The 17,801-nt window shown below is 55.3% G+C and overlaps 1 protein-coding gene across 1 annotated transcript; it reads left to right on the top strand.

Annotated features, from left to right (window-relative positions):
• Positions 1–4,683: 4,683 nt before the first annotated feature.
• LOC116629109 (surfeit locus protein 6-like) lies at positions 4,684–11,300 on the top strand. Its single transcript, XM_032399408.1, has 2 exons — positions 4,684–4,691; positions 5,036–11,300. The coding sequence occupies exons 1-2, from the start codon at positions 4,684–4,686 to the stop codon at positions 5,502–5,504; spliced, it is 477 nt and encodes a 158-aa protein (XP_032255299.1). The 3' UTR covers positions 5,505–11,300.
• The last annotated feature ends 6,501 nt before the right edge of the window (positions 11,301–17,801 follow it).

Below are 17,801 nucleotides of genomic sequence, written 5' to 3'. Positions count from 1 at the left end.
GAGCTGGGTCAGGGCCAGGAGCAGGGCCACAGTTCGGGGCCGGCGCAGGGGCAGCGGCTCTGGCAGGAACAGGGGCAGGAGCAGGGGCAGGCTCTCCGGAGGCAGGTTCTCCAGCAGGCCCTTCCTGGCCCCCGTCAGGCTCTCCGTGGGCGGGTGCCGGGTCACCTGCCGGCTCCGGGTCTCCTCCTGAAGTCGCTGCGGGCACGACCCCTCCCTCCAGAGCTGCCGATGGGGTTGGAGCCGGCTCTAGCTCCTGAGATGGTGGAGCAGCTGTGAGAGGAGAAAAGCTCAGCCCCGTGCCTGCTCTCCGTGGGCCTTTGCAAGACAGAGCCCCGCCCAGGGCCTCCCAGAGAAGCCGCAGCCAGGAAGGAGCCCTCCCCGGGGCGTCTCCCCGACTGCCGTCCACCCGCTGGGCGCTCTGAGCCCAGTCGTTGCTCCAGGCCCCACACCAGCCTCTGGGGGCTCCTCCCTGTGGGGCCAGCCCCGACCCGTCCCCACACACCCACAGGCACCCAGCCCCGGGCTTCTCCGCCTCGGGCTCGGCCTCCGTGGGCTCCGGCTCCTGGAGCACAATCCAGTCAGTGACCGGCAGGGACAGTGGTCTGGGTGGTGTCGGAGGCCTTTCCCCGCAATCCCCAGCACCTGCTCCTGGGGAGTCCTGTGGGGTCACGCCCCAGGTCCCGGAGATGGAGTGGGTGTCCGCCAGCCTCCTCCCAATTTCATCCGTGGTCTGCAAAGACAGGGACCGGTCGTCGGCCCGGAGGCATCACAGCCCTGCGCGGCCAACCTCCCTGTCCCCCTGCCCAGTCCCCCTGCTGCTCCCAGATCAGACACAGACCTGTGGGTGCACAGCCCTGCACGCGGGACCGTGACCCATCCCTGCAGGGCGATCGGGATAAACCCTGGGCAGAAGCTCGCAGCCCCCCACACCCCGTCCCACCCAGCCAGCCTTGATCTTGAACATGACCTGCCCACGGGTTATCTGACCCCTCATCAGCCTGCTCTTGAATGGGGTTGCCCACCCCACATGACCCCCCTCACACACACACACACACACACACACACACACACACACACACACGGAGGGGAGGGGACCTGGGGCTGCACAGGTGGATTAGACCCTGTGGGGCTGGGTGGCCGGCTCTGGGCCTCCTGGTGTCACCTTTCGGGCCTTCCGGCCAAACGGCCAGAGGCGTCGGGGAGCCCTGATAGGACATCCCCAGCGCGGGACAGCGTTTGCAGGGCGCTCTTTCTTCAGCCTGCAGCCCCCAGACTTAGGGAAGCAACAAGCCAACATGTTCATGGTTAGATGATCTGCAACGAAATGAGCTGGGCAGGGGGCTGTCTCTGGAATGTGGGTGCCTGGTTACCGGGGTTCCAAATTCTGATGGGCTCTGTTGTCAGGGAAGTGAGGTCACCACTGCCTGGGGTCCCCTTACCCAACTTCCTCCTCACACAAGACCGCCACCCCCGAGGGCCCCCTCCCCCAGCTGCTCAATGCTCACCCTCCCCCCATGCCCCATCCATACAGTGACTCCCTCACAGCCCACCCACAGCCTTCCCAAGGCCTGGGTGCAGCCGGTGCCCCCGCTGTGAGGACACAGAGCTGGCTTCAGACTGGGCTCCTGCACGTGCCCAGGCCGGTGACCCTGGACAGACCCTGTGCCTCTCAGGGCCTCCCCAGGCTCCCCATCTGCCCAGTGGGGTGTTCTGGCTTCTACTTCTAGGGACGCCATCAGGGGTAGGACCCCTACATACATTCCGTACCTGCTATCACAGGAGGCTGGTGCACACTCGGGATTGCAAGGATGAGCCAGGGGCTGGGCGGGACATGGAGCACAGCTCAGAGGGGCCTGGGTCTGCTCTGGGGTCCGGGCAAAGCCACCCCCCTCCTGCCTGTTCCCAGCCCCTGTGGGAAGGTTGCAATGAACGGATTCGACCTTGTCCCCTGGTGACGCAGACTTCCAGGGGCTCCCATTAGGTTTAGGCTCAGGCCCCAGGGCCTCGTCTGCGCCCATGTGCTGGGCAGTCCCCACAGTGGTTCCCGGGCATTCCCGCATCCTGCTCACACATCCCTGTGGAATCCCCTCCCCTCCAGGGTGGACGGCCTGTGTGACCGCGCTCTCAGGGAGAGAATGGGGCAAAATGTTGGGATGTCATTTCCAAGCTGATGGAGGAAAGTCTGTGACTTCTCCTGATTCCCTCTCTCCTGTGTCCGTTCTCTGTCTCTGTCTCTGTGTCTTTGTGTTTCTGTCTCTGTGTCTCTCACAGGAGCAGATCTGCGGGCTCCGGGGGCGATATGAGAAACCTCAGAAGCCTCCCTTGTCCCTGTTTCCCTCTCCTGTCCTGCTGCTCCGTTCCTTCCTAAGGCCTTGTCACCCTGACCAGAGCAGTGAATCTGGAACCTCTTCCAAATGGGGCCCCTGAGGCTGCAACAAGGAGGGTCTTGGCCTTGGTCCCCAGACCAGTGGTCAGTGCTCTGCCACGTTCTGCGTACCCAGGTCCTCAGCCCCCCAAGCCCCCAGGCTGTCCTCTGCTGAGAAGGACCTCGAGGGAGTCCAAAGCATTTTCCTGGGACTGGGAGCACAGTGGGTCAGGGATGGAGATCCAAGGCCAGCAGGCTCTTCCACAAGCCTGTGGGACCCTAGGGACACTGCATGTCTACAGCCCAAGTGACAGAAGAGTAAGCTGAGGCCTTTTGTGCTGTAGCCCCTCTGGACTTGGGGGTGGGTATCTCTTCTGCTTCTAAGTGCCCAGGGTGGTGATGGACACTGGAACCCAGACCCTGTCCTCTCCCAGTGCCCTGGCAACCCCCCTGGGCCCCTTGGGGACCCCTGACCATCAGCCTGGCCTGTCTCCCCTCCCCATGCTATGGATCTGGGTCCTTGCCAGGAGTCCTGCTGCCCTGCCCCATGGCCCAGCTGTCTGCAACCTCTTTCTTCTTTCCCCCTTGTCCCCCACCTCGCTCCCAGGGTGTCCTCCCCTTCTGACCCCCAGCTGGGCAGTCAGAGTGGTGTGTGTGTGTGTGTGTGTGTCCAGGTGCGCATGTCTCTACGTGCCCGGGGATGCCCAAGGTCATGTCCCCACAGGGGACGGGGTGGGTAGCTATTCCCGAGGATCTGAGGGGCTCTCACCCCCAAAGCGAACCTCATGGGAGGGTTGGGGCTGGCCTAGGACTGGAGAGCAGCCCTGCTCCTTGGACTCTGCACCCCTCATTTGTCCTGGGCCAGCCCCTGCCTCTCTTGACCCAGGTTCCCCACTGTCCCTGAGGGCTGGACATGGAAATGCTTGAACATGGCCGCTCCTCCAGGGGTAGGTGGGGGACAGGTGCACCAGGCACACAGGCCGCCCCACCGAGAGGGCCAGCCAGGTGTGTCATGGCCAGGTGTGCACGGACGACCTGCCCACAGCTCCTGTACCATGACCCAGCCCTGCGGCCGATGTGCACCAGACCCGTGGCTCCGCACCTGACCGGTCCCCCACGTTCCCTCACCACCTCGGAGACAGGGGCTCTTCTTGGTCCTAGGGCCCGTCATCCTTCGGACAATGAGAGCAGAGGGATCCGGATCTAGAGGAGGCCGGCAGGGCGTCCCACGGAACGTCGTGTGCCCATCTCTGCTCTGTCGTCTAGGCTTACCAGCGGACCCCCACCTAGAACAGAGGCCCGCGGGGCAGGGAGATTTGTCTGCCCTGGTCCCTGAATTATGTAAAATGTCTAGAAGGGGCTTCCTGTCCATTTGTGGAGTCGATGAAGCCCAACCAGCACCTTTCAGATGTCTGAGTGGCTCTGGGACCCCTCTGCCAGCCCCCAGGGATCCCTGCTCTGGCTCCACCCAGGATGGGAGCCCCACGTGGAATCTGAGACCTCGTCACAGCCGGCAATGCGGCTTTGCTCCGGACACAGGACACCGAGGCGTGGGGCAGAGAGCTCCTTCACGGTGGAGAGGAACCGCTTCAGCCCCAGGCCACCCTCCCCGTGGGCCGGCCACAGGGTCGGGGAGCGGTCCCAACAGGCCCGACGGCAACCCCGTGTGTGGGGTCGGGCCTCGTGGCACGCAGGGTCCCCAGGAGACACCTGAGGGTCGGAGAGGGGACGTGCCAGGCCCGAGACACACAGCCCGCAGGTGAGGGGGAGCCGCCGGGCGGGACGGGGGGCCCTGCTCACCTTTGTGAGCAGCAGGTGTGGGAAGGGCTGGGGGGGCGTTCCTCTGGGAGGTGCTCCGGGAGAGGGGCCACAGGAGAGGGCCTGGCCCGGCTCCACCAGCTTCCTCGGGCTGTCCGCACGGACCGCCCACAGCCTCTGGCTCTGCCCCAGCGGCAGGGCCCACTCAGGTTCACGGTGGGGCTGATCTTTGGATAAAGGAGGGACAATTCACAACACAGAAACTGCAAAAATATTCCTGTCCGTGTCCTGAAGTGCAACAGAATATCAACAATTGGTTGGGATCATCTTACATGTATGTGAAGGGTGATTTTGTACCTGGCCAAGGCTGGGGCTGGACCGGTTGTGTGTGTCTGTGTGTGTGTGTTTGAAGGACTGGGTGTGTGGTATGTGTGTGTGTGGGGGGGTGTGCGGTGTGCGTGTGTGTGTGAAGGACCAGGGGTGTGTGTGTGTGTTTGGTGTGTGTGTCTGTGTGTGGGGTGTCTGTGAAGGGAGGAGCCCAGACCCCTTGGGTTGAGATCATGGCCACGTAAGGTGCACAGCCGTCGTGGCACCCCGGGTCGTCCGTTCCTGGATGGCGTCGGGGCAGGAGACCCTCCCGGCCCTCCCCGAGCCCGGTCCTGGAGCGCCCTCGTCCCCACACTCCCCCTGAGCCCGCACCAGCCCTTACCGACTGCCTGGTGCAGCTCAGGGACTTCTAGAAGCTCTGTTTAGGAGTTGGGATTCCCCGGCCCCTGACGTGCATGTGGAGTGGGGATCACTGGCACTGGGAAGGGCTATCAGGGGGAAGGGACGGGGCAGTCACCTTCTTTTCCTGGCCATCAGGGAACTCTGGGTCACAGCTCCTGTTGCTCTCCTCCACTTTGGAGTTAGGGGAGCTGATGGAGCCAGCAAGGCCCAGCGCCGGAAGGAGAAGAGGCAGAAGCTGAAGGGGAACCTGGCGCCGCTGACGGGCAGGAACTACCGGCAGCTGCTGGAGCGCTTGCAGGCACGGCAGGCTCGGCTGGAAGAGCTGCGGGACCAGGATGCGGGGAAGGCGCGGGAGCTGGAGAGCAAGATGCAGTGGACCAACCTGCTGTACAAGGCCGAGGGCGTGCGCATCCGTGACGACGAGCACCTGCTGCAGGAGGCCCTGAAGCGCAAGGAGAAGCGGCACGAGCAGCGGAAGCGCAGGTGGGAGAAGCGCACGGCCCAAGTGGTTGAGAAGATGCAGCGGCGGCAGGACAAGCGGCGGCAGAACCTGCGCAAGAAGAAGGTGGCCCGGGCCGAGCGGCGCCTAGAGAAGGCCCGCAAGAAGGGCCGGATCCTGCCCCAGGACCTGGAGCGGGCCGGCCTGGCGTGAGGGCCTGCAGCCCGGGCGCCCAGACCTCGTCCCTGACCTGGGGCTGCGCTGGCACCTCGTGTGACTGCGGCCAGGAGCTCGGTCTGTGCGGTCTAGGCTCCTCGGAAGTGGTGGGGGGTTCCGTGGGCTCACCCTGCAAACTGGTTGTGAGGGCTCCGCTCCCATGTAAGAAAGAAAGGGAGCGCTGTTGAGAATGGAGAACTAGATCTTCAGAGCCTGGAAAGAGGTGACCAGGTCCAGGTTCCAGCCTTCTCTTGGGAGGCCGCAGAGCTCCCCAGAAGTTCGCAGGGTGAGGGATGCGTGGAGGGTGTGAGGGTTCCAGTGGGGGCACTTCACTGGCTCCTTCTTCTCCTCTTGGGTTGACAGGAGCTGGGAAAGAATGGCCTTTGGGACTATCCAGGTCAGTCCAAAACTCACCTGGAAGGAAGGAAACTCAAAACTGCTGTAGCCCAGTCCAAGGTGGCATTGGCCTCAGGTGACTGGCAGAGGGTGGAGCCAACCTTGGGTGTGACTGGGAGGGAGTTATCCTGAGTTGATTTGTAAGAGAAGCAAAAATTAGAGCTTAAGGTAAACACCCGCCTGAAAAGAGTTAAGATGCCTGCTGGGGGCTGCCTCAGGGGCTCAGTGATTCAAGCGCACCTGACTCTTGGTTTTGGCTCAGATCCTGATCTCAGGGTCCTCTGATGGAGCCTCACATCAGGCTCCACCCTTAGCGTGGAGTCTGCTTGAAATTCTATATTGCTTTCCCTCTGCTCTTCCCGCTCCTGCTGTTTCTCTAAAATAAATCTTTAGTGGAAAAAAAGAGATGCGGGCTGGAAGTTCAGCACAGTGTGCACCATGCTGGGAGGAAGGGGGAGACGGGGTGGGCTGGAGGACGTCAGTCCAGGAGAAGGCAGGAGACAAGGAAGGCTAGAAGCTAGGACTCGGCGAGGCGATGGAAGATGCCCAGTGAGGCGGTGAAATTCCACGCACACCTGCGGGCAGGCAGACCCGCTGCAGACGCACAGGACCCCGGGGGGGATTTCATGGCTCCTGAGTAATAATTCAGTAAAGCCGTCAATAACTGTTTTGACTGAGTTCCAGTTAAGAAACACACCGTAACAGAAAGGCTGGCGTGGCTGTACCGGACAGAGGACCTGAGGATAAACAGCACTGCAGAGGGGAGAGTAGATCACTGCGGGATGGAGGGGCTCCGCGCCCCCTGCAGGCAGAGCGATTCTGACGCCCCCAGTGATGGAGCTGCAAGTCTCCCAGGGGAAATCCGCTCACAGACAAAAGCAGAGGATTTCTGGTGCCTCTCTTAGGCCTAGAAACACCCGGCAGAACTCCGGTGGATACGGAAGGTCTAGATGAGAGTTGATGAGCTTGTCTAAGGACACAGAGCGGTGTGTCTGGAAACAAGGTGCAGACTCTCCACCCGCATCTGGAGCAGCAACGAGAACTGACCGCCTGGTCCACGAAGCAAGGTTTCCGTTTCAAGGAATCAGCGTCCTACCAGGGGTGTTGTTTGGCCGCGGCATGATTTAGTTGTTACAGTTGAGACGTGATTGTAGAAGTTTCATGTTCAGAAGTTTAAAAACGTACTTCTGAGTTACCTCTGTGTCATTGTGGGAGATGGAACCTAACTCCCAAGTGTCAGCACTGAAAATGCCCTGAATCACCTTCTCGGCCTCCCCAGGCCTGGCCAGTCACCCCCTCCCTGGCCCAGAGCTTCGGGGCTGCTGGTGTGCGGGGCAGGGCGGCACATGATGTGTTTTGGGGCAGGGGGGCAACACAAGCAGCTCATCCAGGGGCATTAGTGGACGATAGCACATGGATAATAGAGAAGAAAAGGTCAGAAAAGCACAGAGTGGGTCTAGGAGGCCTGATAGACACTTGGATGCTGTGTGCCTCAGGTGTGGAAGAACTGAGTACAGCATTGTGGGAGAAAACCTCCAAGGGCCGAATGTCACAAACATTTCCAGAACCAAATGGTGGTAGGCCCCAGTTTCAAAGGTACCTCCCACTCGGGCAGAGGGAAGCGGATGAAGATTGCCCTAACCAGAACCCCTCCTGCACAGGAACTGGGGTTCCAACAGTCCCAAAGATCATGGTAGTATGAAAAGTAATACAGGGAAAGCTCACTAAAACGGAGTCAGGAGGCCAGAAAGAGGAGCTCTCGTGCACTGTGTCACCTGGAGTCCGTTCCAGAAAGAACCGTCACACACCCCAGCAGAAGTATCCTCCACAGGAGAGAATCCGCACTACAGACCCAAGAGAAGGATGGACGCTTCATCTCCTGTGAGAAATCCACGACCCCAGCAACTCAGCCAGTGAGAAACTGCCCTCGCCCGGAACTCCGGCTCTTGTCCAGTGGACTTCGGTTCAGGACAGCCCCTTCTAACTTTCTCCTCATAAAATAACACTTCTTTCTTTGTTGGAGTTGTCTGTGGTTTTACTTAGCTTGTATGTCCCGAATTGCAATTCTCTGCTATTCCCGAATAAACCCATTTTCTTGCAAGTACCAGCGGTTTTAAGGTCAGCAGTAGTCTCCTTTTGGCCCTGGCTCTTTGGGTGGGGCTCGGAAGAAGGATCCCAGCCAGGCTTCCTTCGTGTTTGGGGCCCCAGGACTTGAACTAATGCATGTTAAGAAATTCAGTGAGGGGCTGTGACCCATCAGGTAGCTCAAGTGAGGCTTCTGTTCACCAGACCTGGGGTTGGGGGTCAGAGAGAGGGGTCTCCAGACCCCGGTGGGTCGTCTCATCCAGTTCACAGCACTAGTCTGGCAGAAAGTCACAGGAAGCTTGCATACATGGCCTGTGGAAATAACACTTTGCTGCGTGTTCTCTGCTCTTGGGTGTGACACCTGCGTTGGCCCTGGGAGCTCAGTTACGGTCTCATACCAGCGTTCCAAGTTCAGTGCTGCTTTTCCAGGGTGTCTGAGCTCTGCATGTGGCAAAGGTGTGTCTTCTGGATCCGCCCCTGGCCATCTGTTGGTGGATGAGCAGGTAACATGGTAAGGCTCCTCCAACAAGCCTACCTCTCCATTGGGGTTTCTTACCTTTCTGTTATTCCAGGGGATTTCCGGAAGCTTCACTTACGTTAGTGTGGACCTCAGTGACTCGGGGTTTTGTTTGGGCAACAGAGGAAATCACTGAATCCTTCCTAGTTCCTTAGCTGGCCCACTGAATCTTGATTCCAGATGCAAGCCAGTCTGACATTGCATCCCGCCTTCTGGCCAGGTACTTCCCGGATCAGTTCCCACATATTTCCTTGATAATTTTGGATGTAGAGCAGCAAATGTTTGTTTACTTAGTTGAACCTTCCTACTTTGACCTTGTAATTGGGTACTTGGGGCCTGCTGGGGTCTGACTCTGCTTGTAGGTCTAGAGACAGGAAAGTGAGATGGCTGTGAGGATGAGGACGCTGGCTCCTCGCAGTTTTGCTGAGAACCTGAAACTGCTCTCAGTGGTAAAGTTTATCAGTTAGGAAAACAGGCAGACTAAAAACATTGGATCTGAAAGCTTTTGTCTGCAAGCGCCACACATTCTCACATTTCACTGGCCAAAACAAGTCACATGGCTGCACCTACCTTCATTGGGCACAGAAATGCAGCCTAGTCAGTGCCCAGAGGAAGGGCCAGGATGCTTTGAAGAGGCTGATGCCTCCTGAGGAGAGGCTGCCTGCCACCACTCCTGGCGCAAATTTCTCTATCAATCACGGCTCTTAACTGCAAGCTGTAGATGACAACTGTTGATCTAAGCAGAAAGGGGATTAAGAGATTATGGCACACCCAACTTGATGATGTCAGCATAAAGCTGGTATTCTTTCAGAAAGCACCAAAGCCAACTAGAAAAATAGAAAACAAGCCCACCTTAGGTGTAAGGAGGAGGCATTGATGTCCCAACCCATACAACGGTTGACGGTGCGGAAGCCAGCAGGGATTGGATGGGAGGAGAATGAAGTGAGGAGGGGCTGTCCTTGGTTGTAGATCTCTGGGAGGACTGATAAGTCTCCTTCTCCACAATGCAAATACAAAGCCTGTGACAGCCCCGAGAAGGTGAGGGGAAGTGTGGCAGCTGGAGCCTGCGTGGGAGTTTGGTTCTGGGAAGCAGAGTGTGGTGAGGGGACAAAGACTCCACCGCCCTGGCTGGAACTCCTCTGTGGTGGGGGCTGTGGTGACAGAGACGTTGCTTTGAGAACATTCCTACAGCTTCCTTTCTCTCTGACTCAGGGATATAAAAGCTGAAGGTTGCACATCCAGCCTTGGGCCATAAGGAAAATCCTGTTGCTCTGAAAGATAATTATGTTTCATCCTGCGTCAGTGACACTGGGGCAGATACCTGGGCCGGGAAGAACCTTATCTTCAATGAGTTTCAAAGTGGGAATTCGCATGAGAGCTGTGTAATATGACACGATACAAAGAAGCAAAGAGCTGATAGCAGGTGCACTTGAAGAACCCACGCCAAAACGCTTTTTGCCAGTGAATTTTCTCAAATATTTAAGAACTAAAAATATTAAAAAAGCAATCACCTCTATAAAGAAAGCCCAAAGTAGAAAAACGACCTTATTGAGGAGGTAGTGAGTCAACAGAAGGATTGAAAAATATCAGGCAAGGGGAGCCTGCCTCGTTCAGTCTGTGGAGCATGTGATTCCTGATCTCAGGTTTGTGAGTTCAAGCCCCACATTGGGCGTAGAGGTTACTTAAAAATAAAATCATTTAAAAAAAATCAGACAAGCCCATGAAAGAGTGGAAGAAATATAAGTCATCACAGAAATAATATTAGAAGCAGGATATGAAAGAATAAACACTCCTAAAATTTTACACACTCTGAGAGGCATAGACAAAACATGTAGGGAAGTAAAATGGAATAAAGCATTAAGAAAGTGCAAAGAGAAATTCCAAAGTATTGAAAAACACACCAAAGAACACCAACCAAAGGTAAAGGTCCTTCAAAGCTGTAAAAAACAAAACAAACAGGAAGAACTTCACAGGACTAAGAGTAAATATTGTGGCCATAACTGATAATCCATTCTATTCCCTTATCAAAGGGAAGGAGTTTCCACCTGGACCACAAAGCAAGCCTGAACTCAGTAATGTGAATAAGAAACACACTTACAGCGATGTGAGGCAGATGGACTCACAACCAAAAGGTTCACAAGGAAACCCAATGAATGCAAAGAATCTCTAGGCTGCGCTCATGGTCCCTGTCGCCACTGACTTCAGGGACGGGAGCCGTGGTTGAGAAACAGCAGGCTTCTTATGACAACAAGCGGCATTCTCAACGGAGCTGGGTAGATGGGACTATCTGTCCACCAAACAGCACATCATTAACGTAAAATGCAAGGGAGATGGGCTAAATGAGCTTCAAGCTATTTCTGTCTGTCCATTCGGATGAGCCCGACACAGAATAATTCCGAAACCCGAAGTGACAGGCTCGCCCATGCAGGTGTGACGTGTATACTGAGAGTAGACAGTATAAATTTTCGAATACTCACGGGGTGGTCACAATGACAAATGTCCACGAACATTAACTCATTATAAAATAAATCTTAATACACTAAATAAAACAAGAATGCTGCAGGCAACATTAACCTTCTCAAATTATAGCAAATAATAATAATAATACAATAAAAACTGCTACCCTCCAGTGATTTTTAAAAATCTCTCAACAACTGGGAAGAAAGCAAGCAGACGGGGGCTTCAGAGTCGGTGGGTTGCAGCTGACACAGTGCTCAGAGAAATGAGCTGATTTTTTAAGATACTATATTTATTTGAGAGAGAGAGTACGAGCAGGGGGGAGGGGCAGAGGGAGAGGAAGAACCACACTCCCTACAGAGCCGGGAGCCCAACGTGGGACTCGATTCCAGGACCCTGGGATCATGACCTGAGCCTAAGGCAGATGCTTATCCGACTGAGCCACCCAGGCACCCCAGAAATAAACTGATTTAATTTTTTAGGTTAGAAAACAAGAAATAAAAACAAGTAAATTAGACATCCCCATTCAATAAGGAAAAGAAGAGCAAAATAAGGGAAGCAGAGAAAAGGACTTGGTATGGATAAGAGAAGATATGAATTACACACCATTAAATCTATAAACTATTAACAAAGGTAGAAGGAAAGAAGGAAGAAGAAAAGAATGCTACTATGCCTAATTTTACGCAAATAGATTTGAAAATCTGAACAAAATAGATCATTTCCTAGGAAATATAATTTAGCAAAGGTGATTTTGGGAGAGAGAGAAGGTTAAAGCAGACTGCTTTTCATAAAGGAAATGGAGAAAATTTCCAAAGAGTTAACCCTGCCACAAAATAAATCATAGGGATGAGATAAAACGAGGTCCAGAGTTGTACAGAATCCTACCCAAAAGTTTAGAGAATAGATCATTTTAATTCTATTTAAACTGTTGAGAAAATAGAAAAAGTATTGCTTCTAAAACACTTGTATTAATTGAGCACAACATTGGTAGTGAAATGCAACAAAGAGCACAAAAGAGAAGAGTAGAGAGGGACGGCACTTCGGGTCTGGCAGAGCCTGCTGGAGAGGAGGCGCCTCCGAGTCTCCCCAGTTGGTGGAACAGGGCCTGCCACGTAACAGGCCACACCAACAGTCCCTGAGTACATGTACGTTTATGCACCAGGTCCTGCTGGGGGCACAATGCCAAGATGTCTTATCTTTGCGCATGGTCCCTGTATTCTAGAGGGTACACAAAGCACCATTCAGCGGTGTGGGGAGGGCTCCTGTGGGGCAGTACCCAGTGCATTAAGGGGGAACTGAGGCATGGCTCCTGCCACGGGCTTGTGGTGCTAGGGGAAGACCCCCAGGGGAGCAGTGTGCGTGCTTCTCCCTCTCCCACTCCCCCTCCCCCTACCTGTGCTCTCTCTTGCTTGTTCTCTCTCTCTTAAATAAATACAATCCTTAAAAAAATAAATAAAAATTGTTAGGATAAAACTCATATAACATAAATCTGAACGTTTTAAAGCACACGAGTCAGAGGCTCCAGCACATTCACACTGCTGTGCAGCGCCATCGTTCTCTTGCTTCAGAACATTCTCCTCACCCCCCAAAAGACCCCGAGCCCATTAAGCATTCACTCCCCTTCCCTCCTCCCTCTCGCCCCAGCACCCACCAACCTGCGTTCTTCTCCACAGAGTTACCTACGCCGAACATTTCATAGAAGCGGAATTACAGAATATTGGCCTTTGGTCTCATTTCTTTCCCTGAGCAGTTTCTTGAGATTCCTTCCCTGTAGCATTTATCAGGATGTCATTCCTTTTCATGGCTGAATCATTCCGTTGTGTGGACAGACCACGTTTTGTTTGTTTGTTGATGGACTTTTGGGCTGCTTCCACCTGTCGGCCGTTGAGAACCTGCTGCTGCGAATGTGTGTGCACGTGGACTTGTTTCAGGATCTGTTCTCAGTCCCTTCGGGTCTGTGCCCAGGAGTGGCATTGCTGGGTCCGGCAGTAATTCTGTGTTGCCATTTTGGGGGAACCGCCAAAAGATTTTCCACACTAGCTGCACCATTTTCCATTCCCACCAGCAAAGTATGAGGCTCCGATGTCTCCAGTCCTCACCAACATCTCTGATTTTCCCTGACTTTTGCTTATAGCCCTTTCCACTGGGTGTGAAGGGTGAGCTCGTGGTGACGCTGACTTGCATTTGCTTGATGACTAACGGTGTTGAACAGCTTTGCAAGTGCATATTGGCTATTTGTGGTCTTCTTCCGAGAGGTGTCTGTTGAAGACCTTTTCCATTTTTCAATTGGATGTCTTTTGTTGAGATGTAAGAGTTCTTTACACATTCTGGATATTAGACCCTTATCACATGTGATTTGCAAGTATTTTAAAAATATGTTTTATGTTCTATAAATATTAAAATAACTTTTTATCTTTTTAAAAATTAAAATTCAATTAGCAAGCATATAGTACATCATTAGATTCTGATGTAGCAGTCAATGATTCATCTGTTGCGTATATACCCAGTGCTCATCGCATCACCCAGTTGCCCCATCCCTCCACCCACCTCCCCTTCTGCAACCCTCAGTTTGTTTCCCAGAGTCAAGAGTCTCTCATGGTTTGGCCCCCTCTCTGATTTCTTCCCATTTGGTTTTCCCTCCCTTCCCCTATGATCCTCTGTGTTATTTCTTTTATTTCACCTGTGAGTGAAACCATAAGATAATTGTCTTTCTCTGATTGACTCCTTTCACTTAGCATAATACCCTCCAGTTCCATCCCTGTCAATATAAATGGTAGGTATTCATCCTTTCTGATGGCTAAGTAATATTCCATTGTATATATGAGCCACATCTTCTTTATCCATTCATCTGTTGAAGGGCATCTTGGCTCCTTCCACAGTTTGGCGATTGTGGACATTGCTGCTCTGAACATTGGGGTGCAGGTGCCCCTTCTTTTCACTACCTCTGTATCTTTGGGGTAAATACCCAGTAGAGCAATTGCTGGGTCATAGGGTAGCTCTATTTTTAACTTTTTGAGGAACCTCCACACTGTTTTCCAGAGTGGCTGCACCAGCTTGCATTTCCACCAACAGTGTAGGAGGATTCCCCTTTCTCCGCATCCTCATCAACATTTGGTGTTTCCTGTCTTGTTAATGTTAGCCATTCTGACCGGTATGAGGTGTATCTCATTGTGGTTTTGCTTTGTATTTCCCTGATGCCAAGTGATGTGGAGCATTTTTTTATGTGTCTGTTGGCCATTTGTATGTCTTCTTTGGAAAAATATCTGTTCATGTCTTCTGCCCATTTCTTGACTGGATTATTTTTTTCATCTTTTAAGCTCTTATTTAGGCCACTGCTCCATTTTGAGTTAAGTTTTGTACACAGAGTGAGGTAAGTGTGACAGCTGATTTGTCATTCAGCTTCTCCAGCTCCCATATCATCCTGACAAGGGGCCTCCGTGGGCGCAGTTCTGCTCCCCTGCCCTCAGCCAGAGGCAGGCCATCGTGTGCCTTTGGTATGATGCATGGAAGCACCGTCTCTTCCATTCCCAGTAGCTGGCACTTAGCGGTGGGGCCGGGCTGTTTGGGAGTGGTGATGTGGCATCTCTGCCCTGTCCCAACTGGTTCCATCATCCTTCCCTCTGGGCCAGGTGGGAGCGTGCACAGAAGGTCTTAGCGGGAGAACAGGGACAGAGAGAGGGCTGTCCTCTCTCCCAGGCTCTGCGGTGTGCCATGTATAATCCTTGTGTGGGCTCCCCATACCCTGGTGTCCCTGCACCCCAGGGACACCCTCTCCTATGCCTTCACTGAAGCTCATCTTTATTCCAGTGTGTCAGAAATCTCTGGGACCTCCCCTCCAGAGAAAATGAGGAGACCCAGAAAGCATCCGAGACCACTGTGCTGTTTGGAGGTTGGGTAGACGATGTGCCAGGTGAGGAAAGCAGCTCCCAGTGCTGGAGACACAAGTGAGGAAAGGTGGAGAGGTCGGGGAGGGGAGTGGGAGTGGGGCGGGGACCAGCCTAAGCTGGAGAGGTGAGCAGGGGCCAAATGTCCCAGGGCTTGGAGGCTGTAATGCAGGCAGGCTGGGCCCTGAGAGCAGGGGAAACCACCAGATGGGTCCTTCCGTGATCTGAGGTAGGGGATGTTACTGGCCCTGTTCCATCTGGGCAGCTGGCCTCGGGCATCTGGCTGAAAAGTCTGGTTTTTGTCATGGGACTGACCTAGTGCCTCTCCCTGCCAGATCTGGGCAAACCGGAAAGCTGCTGAGGTTCCTCCCACCCAGAAGGGACAGGAGGGGTTGGGCCCAGGCAGGAGCCGGGACTTTCTTCCTCGGGTTGGTCTGGCTCTGGGCCTAAGGTCTGAGCTGTGCTTAGCTTCTGCCGGTGAGCCCTCCACCTCCTATCTGAGCCTCTGCCTCCAGGGCACATGCCCGAGGGTCCTCGGAGGAGCCATGGACCCCAGAGGTGAGTGGGGAGGTGAGTGAGGAGGAACTCCAGGTTGGGTTCCAAGATGGGGCGATGGTTACTTCCTTGGGCCTCTGACCATCTGGTCGGGGCCTCCCAGCTGCATAGAGCCGGAGGTCCAGAACTGGCCTTGGTGGGGACAGCTGGGTGCAGTGGGAGCAGGGAGGGTCTGGAAGCTATATTTGCTTCTGGGTGTGGTAGTGGGTGTGGTGTTGAACAGGGACGATGGTGGTGCCCAGGGAAGTACCACAGAATGTGGCCAGAGTGGTGTTAGTTGGGGGAGGGGGGTGGGGCAGACCCTTGGGGGAAATGTCTTGATTTGACATGCAAAGCTCGATGCTCAGTTCTCTTGCCCAGCCATCCTGCCCAGGCCCCCTGCCCAGGCTTCCTGTCCCCGTACCCTCTCCTGGGCCCTTTTTCTTTACTTGTCTGAGCCCTAGGGGTGGAGCAGGTGGTCGAGGAGGGGACTTCCTCCTGCAGTGAAGTCTCCCTATGACAGAGGGGGCTCAGAGTCCCTCCCAGAATTCTGCTCAGATCTCAGACATCGCCAGTGCTTGGAGTGGGGGACGTGGGGCATCTGCTGAGGATGAGGATGTGGGGAAAGAAGCAGGGAGAGAGAGAAAGGGAAGGAGGAGGTAGGCTGAGGGGACAGGAGTCTCCTGTGGGTGCAGGCTGGCTCCCTGAGGTCAGTAATACCGCCTGGAACTGGCCCAAGCTCACCCTGTGAGGCTGGCATCTAAGGGCAGAGGGGAGGGAAGGAGGGAGAGTGGAGGGGAGGGGAATGGAGAGCCAGGAGGAAGGCCCCTTCCAGCTCGATCCCTCCCCTCCAGCCTGGCCAGGATAGTGGGGTCTGCTGCACTCTCCCCAGAGGGTGGTCTCTGCCTCTCTGGCTGAGAGATGGAGGCTTCTGTCTGGCCCTTGGCCCTCTCTCCCTGCCAGGCCCCCTTCCCTGCCTGGCCCCCTCTCCCTCCCTGGCCATCTCTGTTGCTCCGTGGACACAAACGAGCTCAACAACTCAGGGTCTTGTCAGCGGGACCGGCAGGCCCCGGGCCCAGCCCCTGTGGCAGTAGATGGGGCAACCCTGGCGGAGTGCTGGGCATCTGGAGCCCCCCGCCCCATGGGAACAGTAGTGCGCCCTCACAGGGGACGCACACGGAAGCCCGGAGAGCAGCAGGTCCACCTGCTTAGAGCTCCTGCCTGGGGCCACGCTGTGCCCAGCTGCCTCTCCTCAGTGACCAGGAGGGCAAGGATCTGACCTTCATGTGCATCTAGGAACGCCCAGGACTTGGCACTGTTCATTCACCCTCTCATCCGTGGCCCTATGCAGGGGCCTGGCACACAGTGTGGTCTCAGTGAACCTTCCAGAATAGCAGTCCAAACCCACTCTAGTGTACATGAAGTGGGCTAGGTAGGTCCAGATCTCCCAGGTGCCCCCCACACCTGGGGTTGAACCCCAGGCCCTAGAGTCACCCCTTCTTTGACCAGAGGAGAAAGATGGCATCCTGGGGGCCTCTGGGAAGGCTTCCATGCTCTGCTCAGCCCTCTCCCCTGACAGCAGGAGAAAGTGGACTTGGAGAGGCACTGGGATGGTCCAGGGAGACCAGGACAGGGCCCTGGAGTCCTCCCTCCATTCCCTCCTGCCTCCTGGGACAGGGCCTGGCTGGGTGGGGGCCCTGCCAGAGCCTGGGAGGAGGCACAGAGTGGGAAGGGGCTTCTTCGGCCGCTTGTGGAGTCAGGGCCCAGCCTGGGCAGGAGCGCACATGTCTTGCCAGAGGAGAAAACCAAAGTTAACAGCCACTGCTTTTCCTTGTGTTTAGTCATTGAAATTCTTCTGTTGATAGGAGGCAGACAGACATGACCTGGCTTGGGCTGGGCGTGGAGCAGGGCTCCCTGAGGAAACCCCATCCCGGACTGGCTTGGGGGGATGCCCTGGGCCATCACTGTTAACTTTTGTCCTCGTTCTAAAGTGTGTCTGCTCTTCATGACCAAAGCAGAGACGTGGTGTGGGCGGTGGGTGGTGGGCAGGGCAACTAGGCAGCCGAAGCCCGTGGCCCAGAAGGCACGAGCACCTGGGCAGAGTCCCGGGGTTTCCTGGTTCCCTGGAAGGTGGGGACCACAGCTCTGGGGACAATCATGACCTGGTGGGGTCCACTAGGCCTCCCAGCCTCCCAGGGATACCTATCTGTGAGTGTCCCACAGGTAGGGACAGCTCTGGTCTGAAAGTCAGGGACCTGGGAGGGTGTCCAATTCATCCCAGTTTGCTCAGACCTGCCCTGGTTTTAGCACTGCCACCAACCCCTGGGGCTTGGTGTTCCAGCTTCCAGTCCGTCTGGGGATGGCCTCTGTTCCACCAAACCCCAGGTCCTTGGACACAAGGTACTTCCCTGCTGCTGTGCT

The sequence above is a fragment of the Phoca vitulina genome, unplaced genomic scaffold (genome assembly GCF_004348235.1).
Source record: "Phoca vitulina isolate PV1807 unplaced genomic scaffold, GSC_HSeal_1.0 scaffold283, whole genome shotgun sequence".
Classification (NCBI taxonomy): Eukaryota; Metazoa; Chordata; class Mammalia; order Carnivora; family Phocidae; genus Phoca; species Phoca vitulina.
The sequence above is the reverse complement of the archived record's forward strand: the minus strand, read 5'-3'. Positions and strand labels throughout refer to the sequence as shown.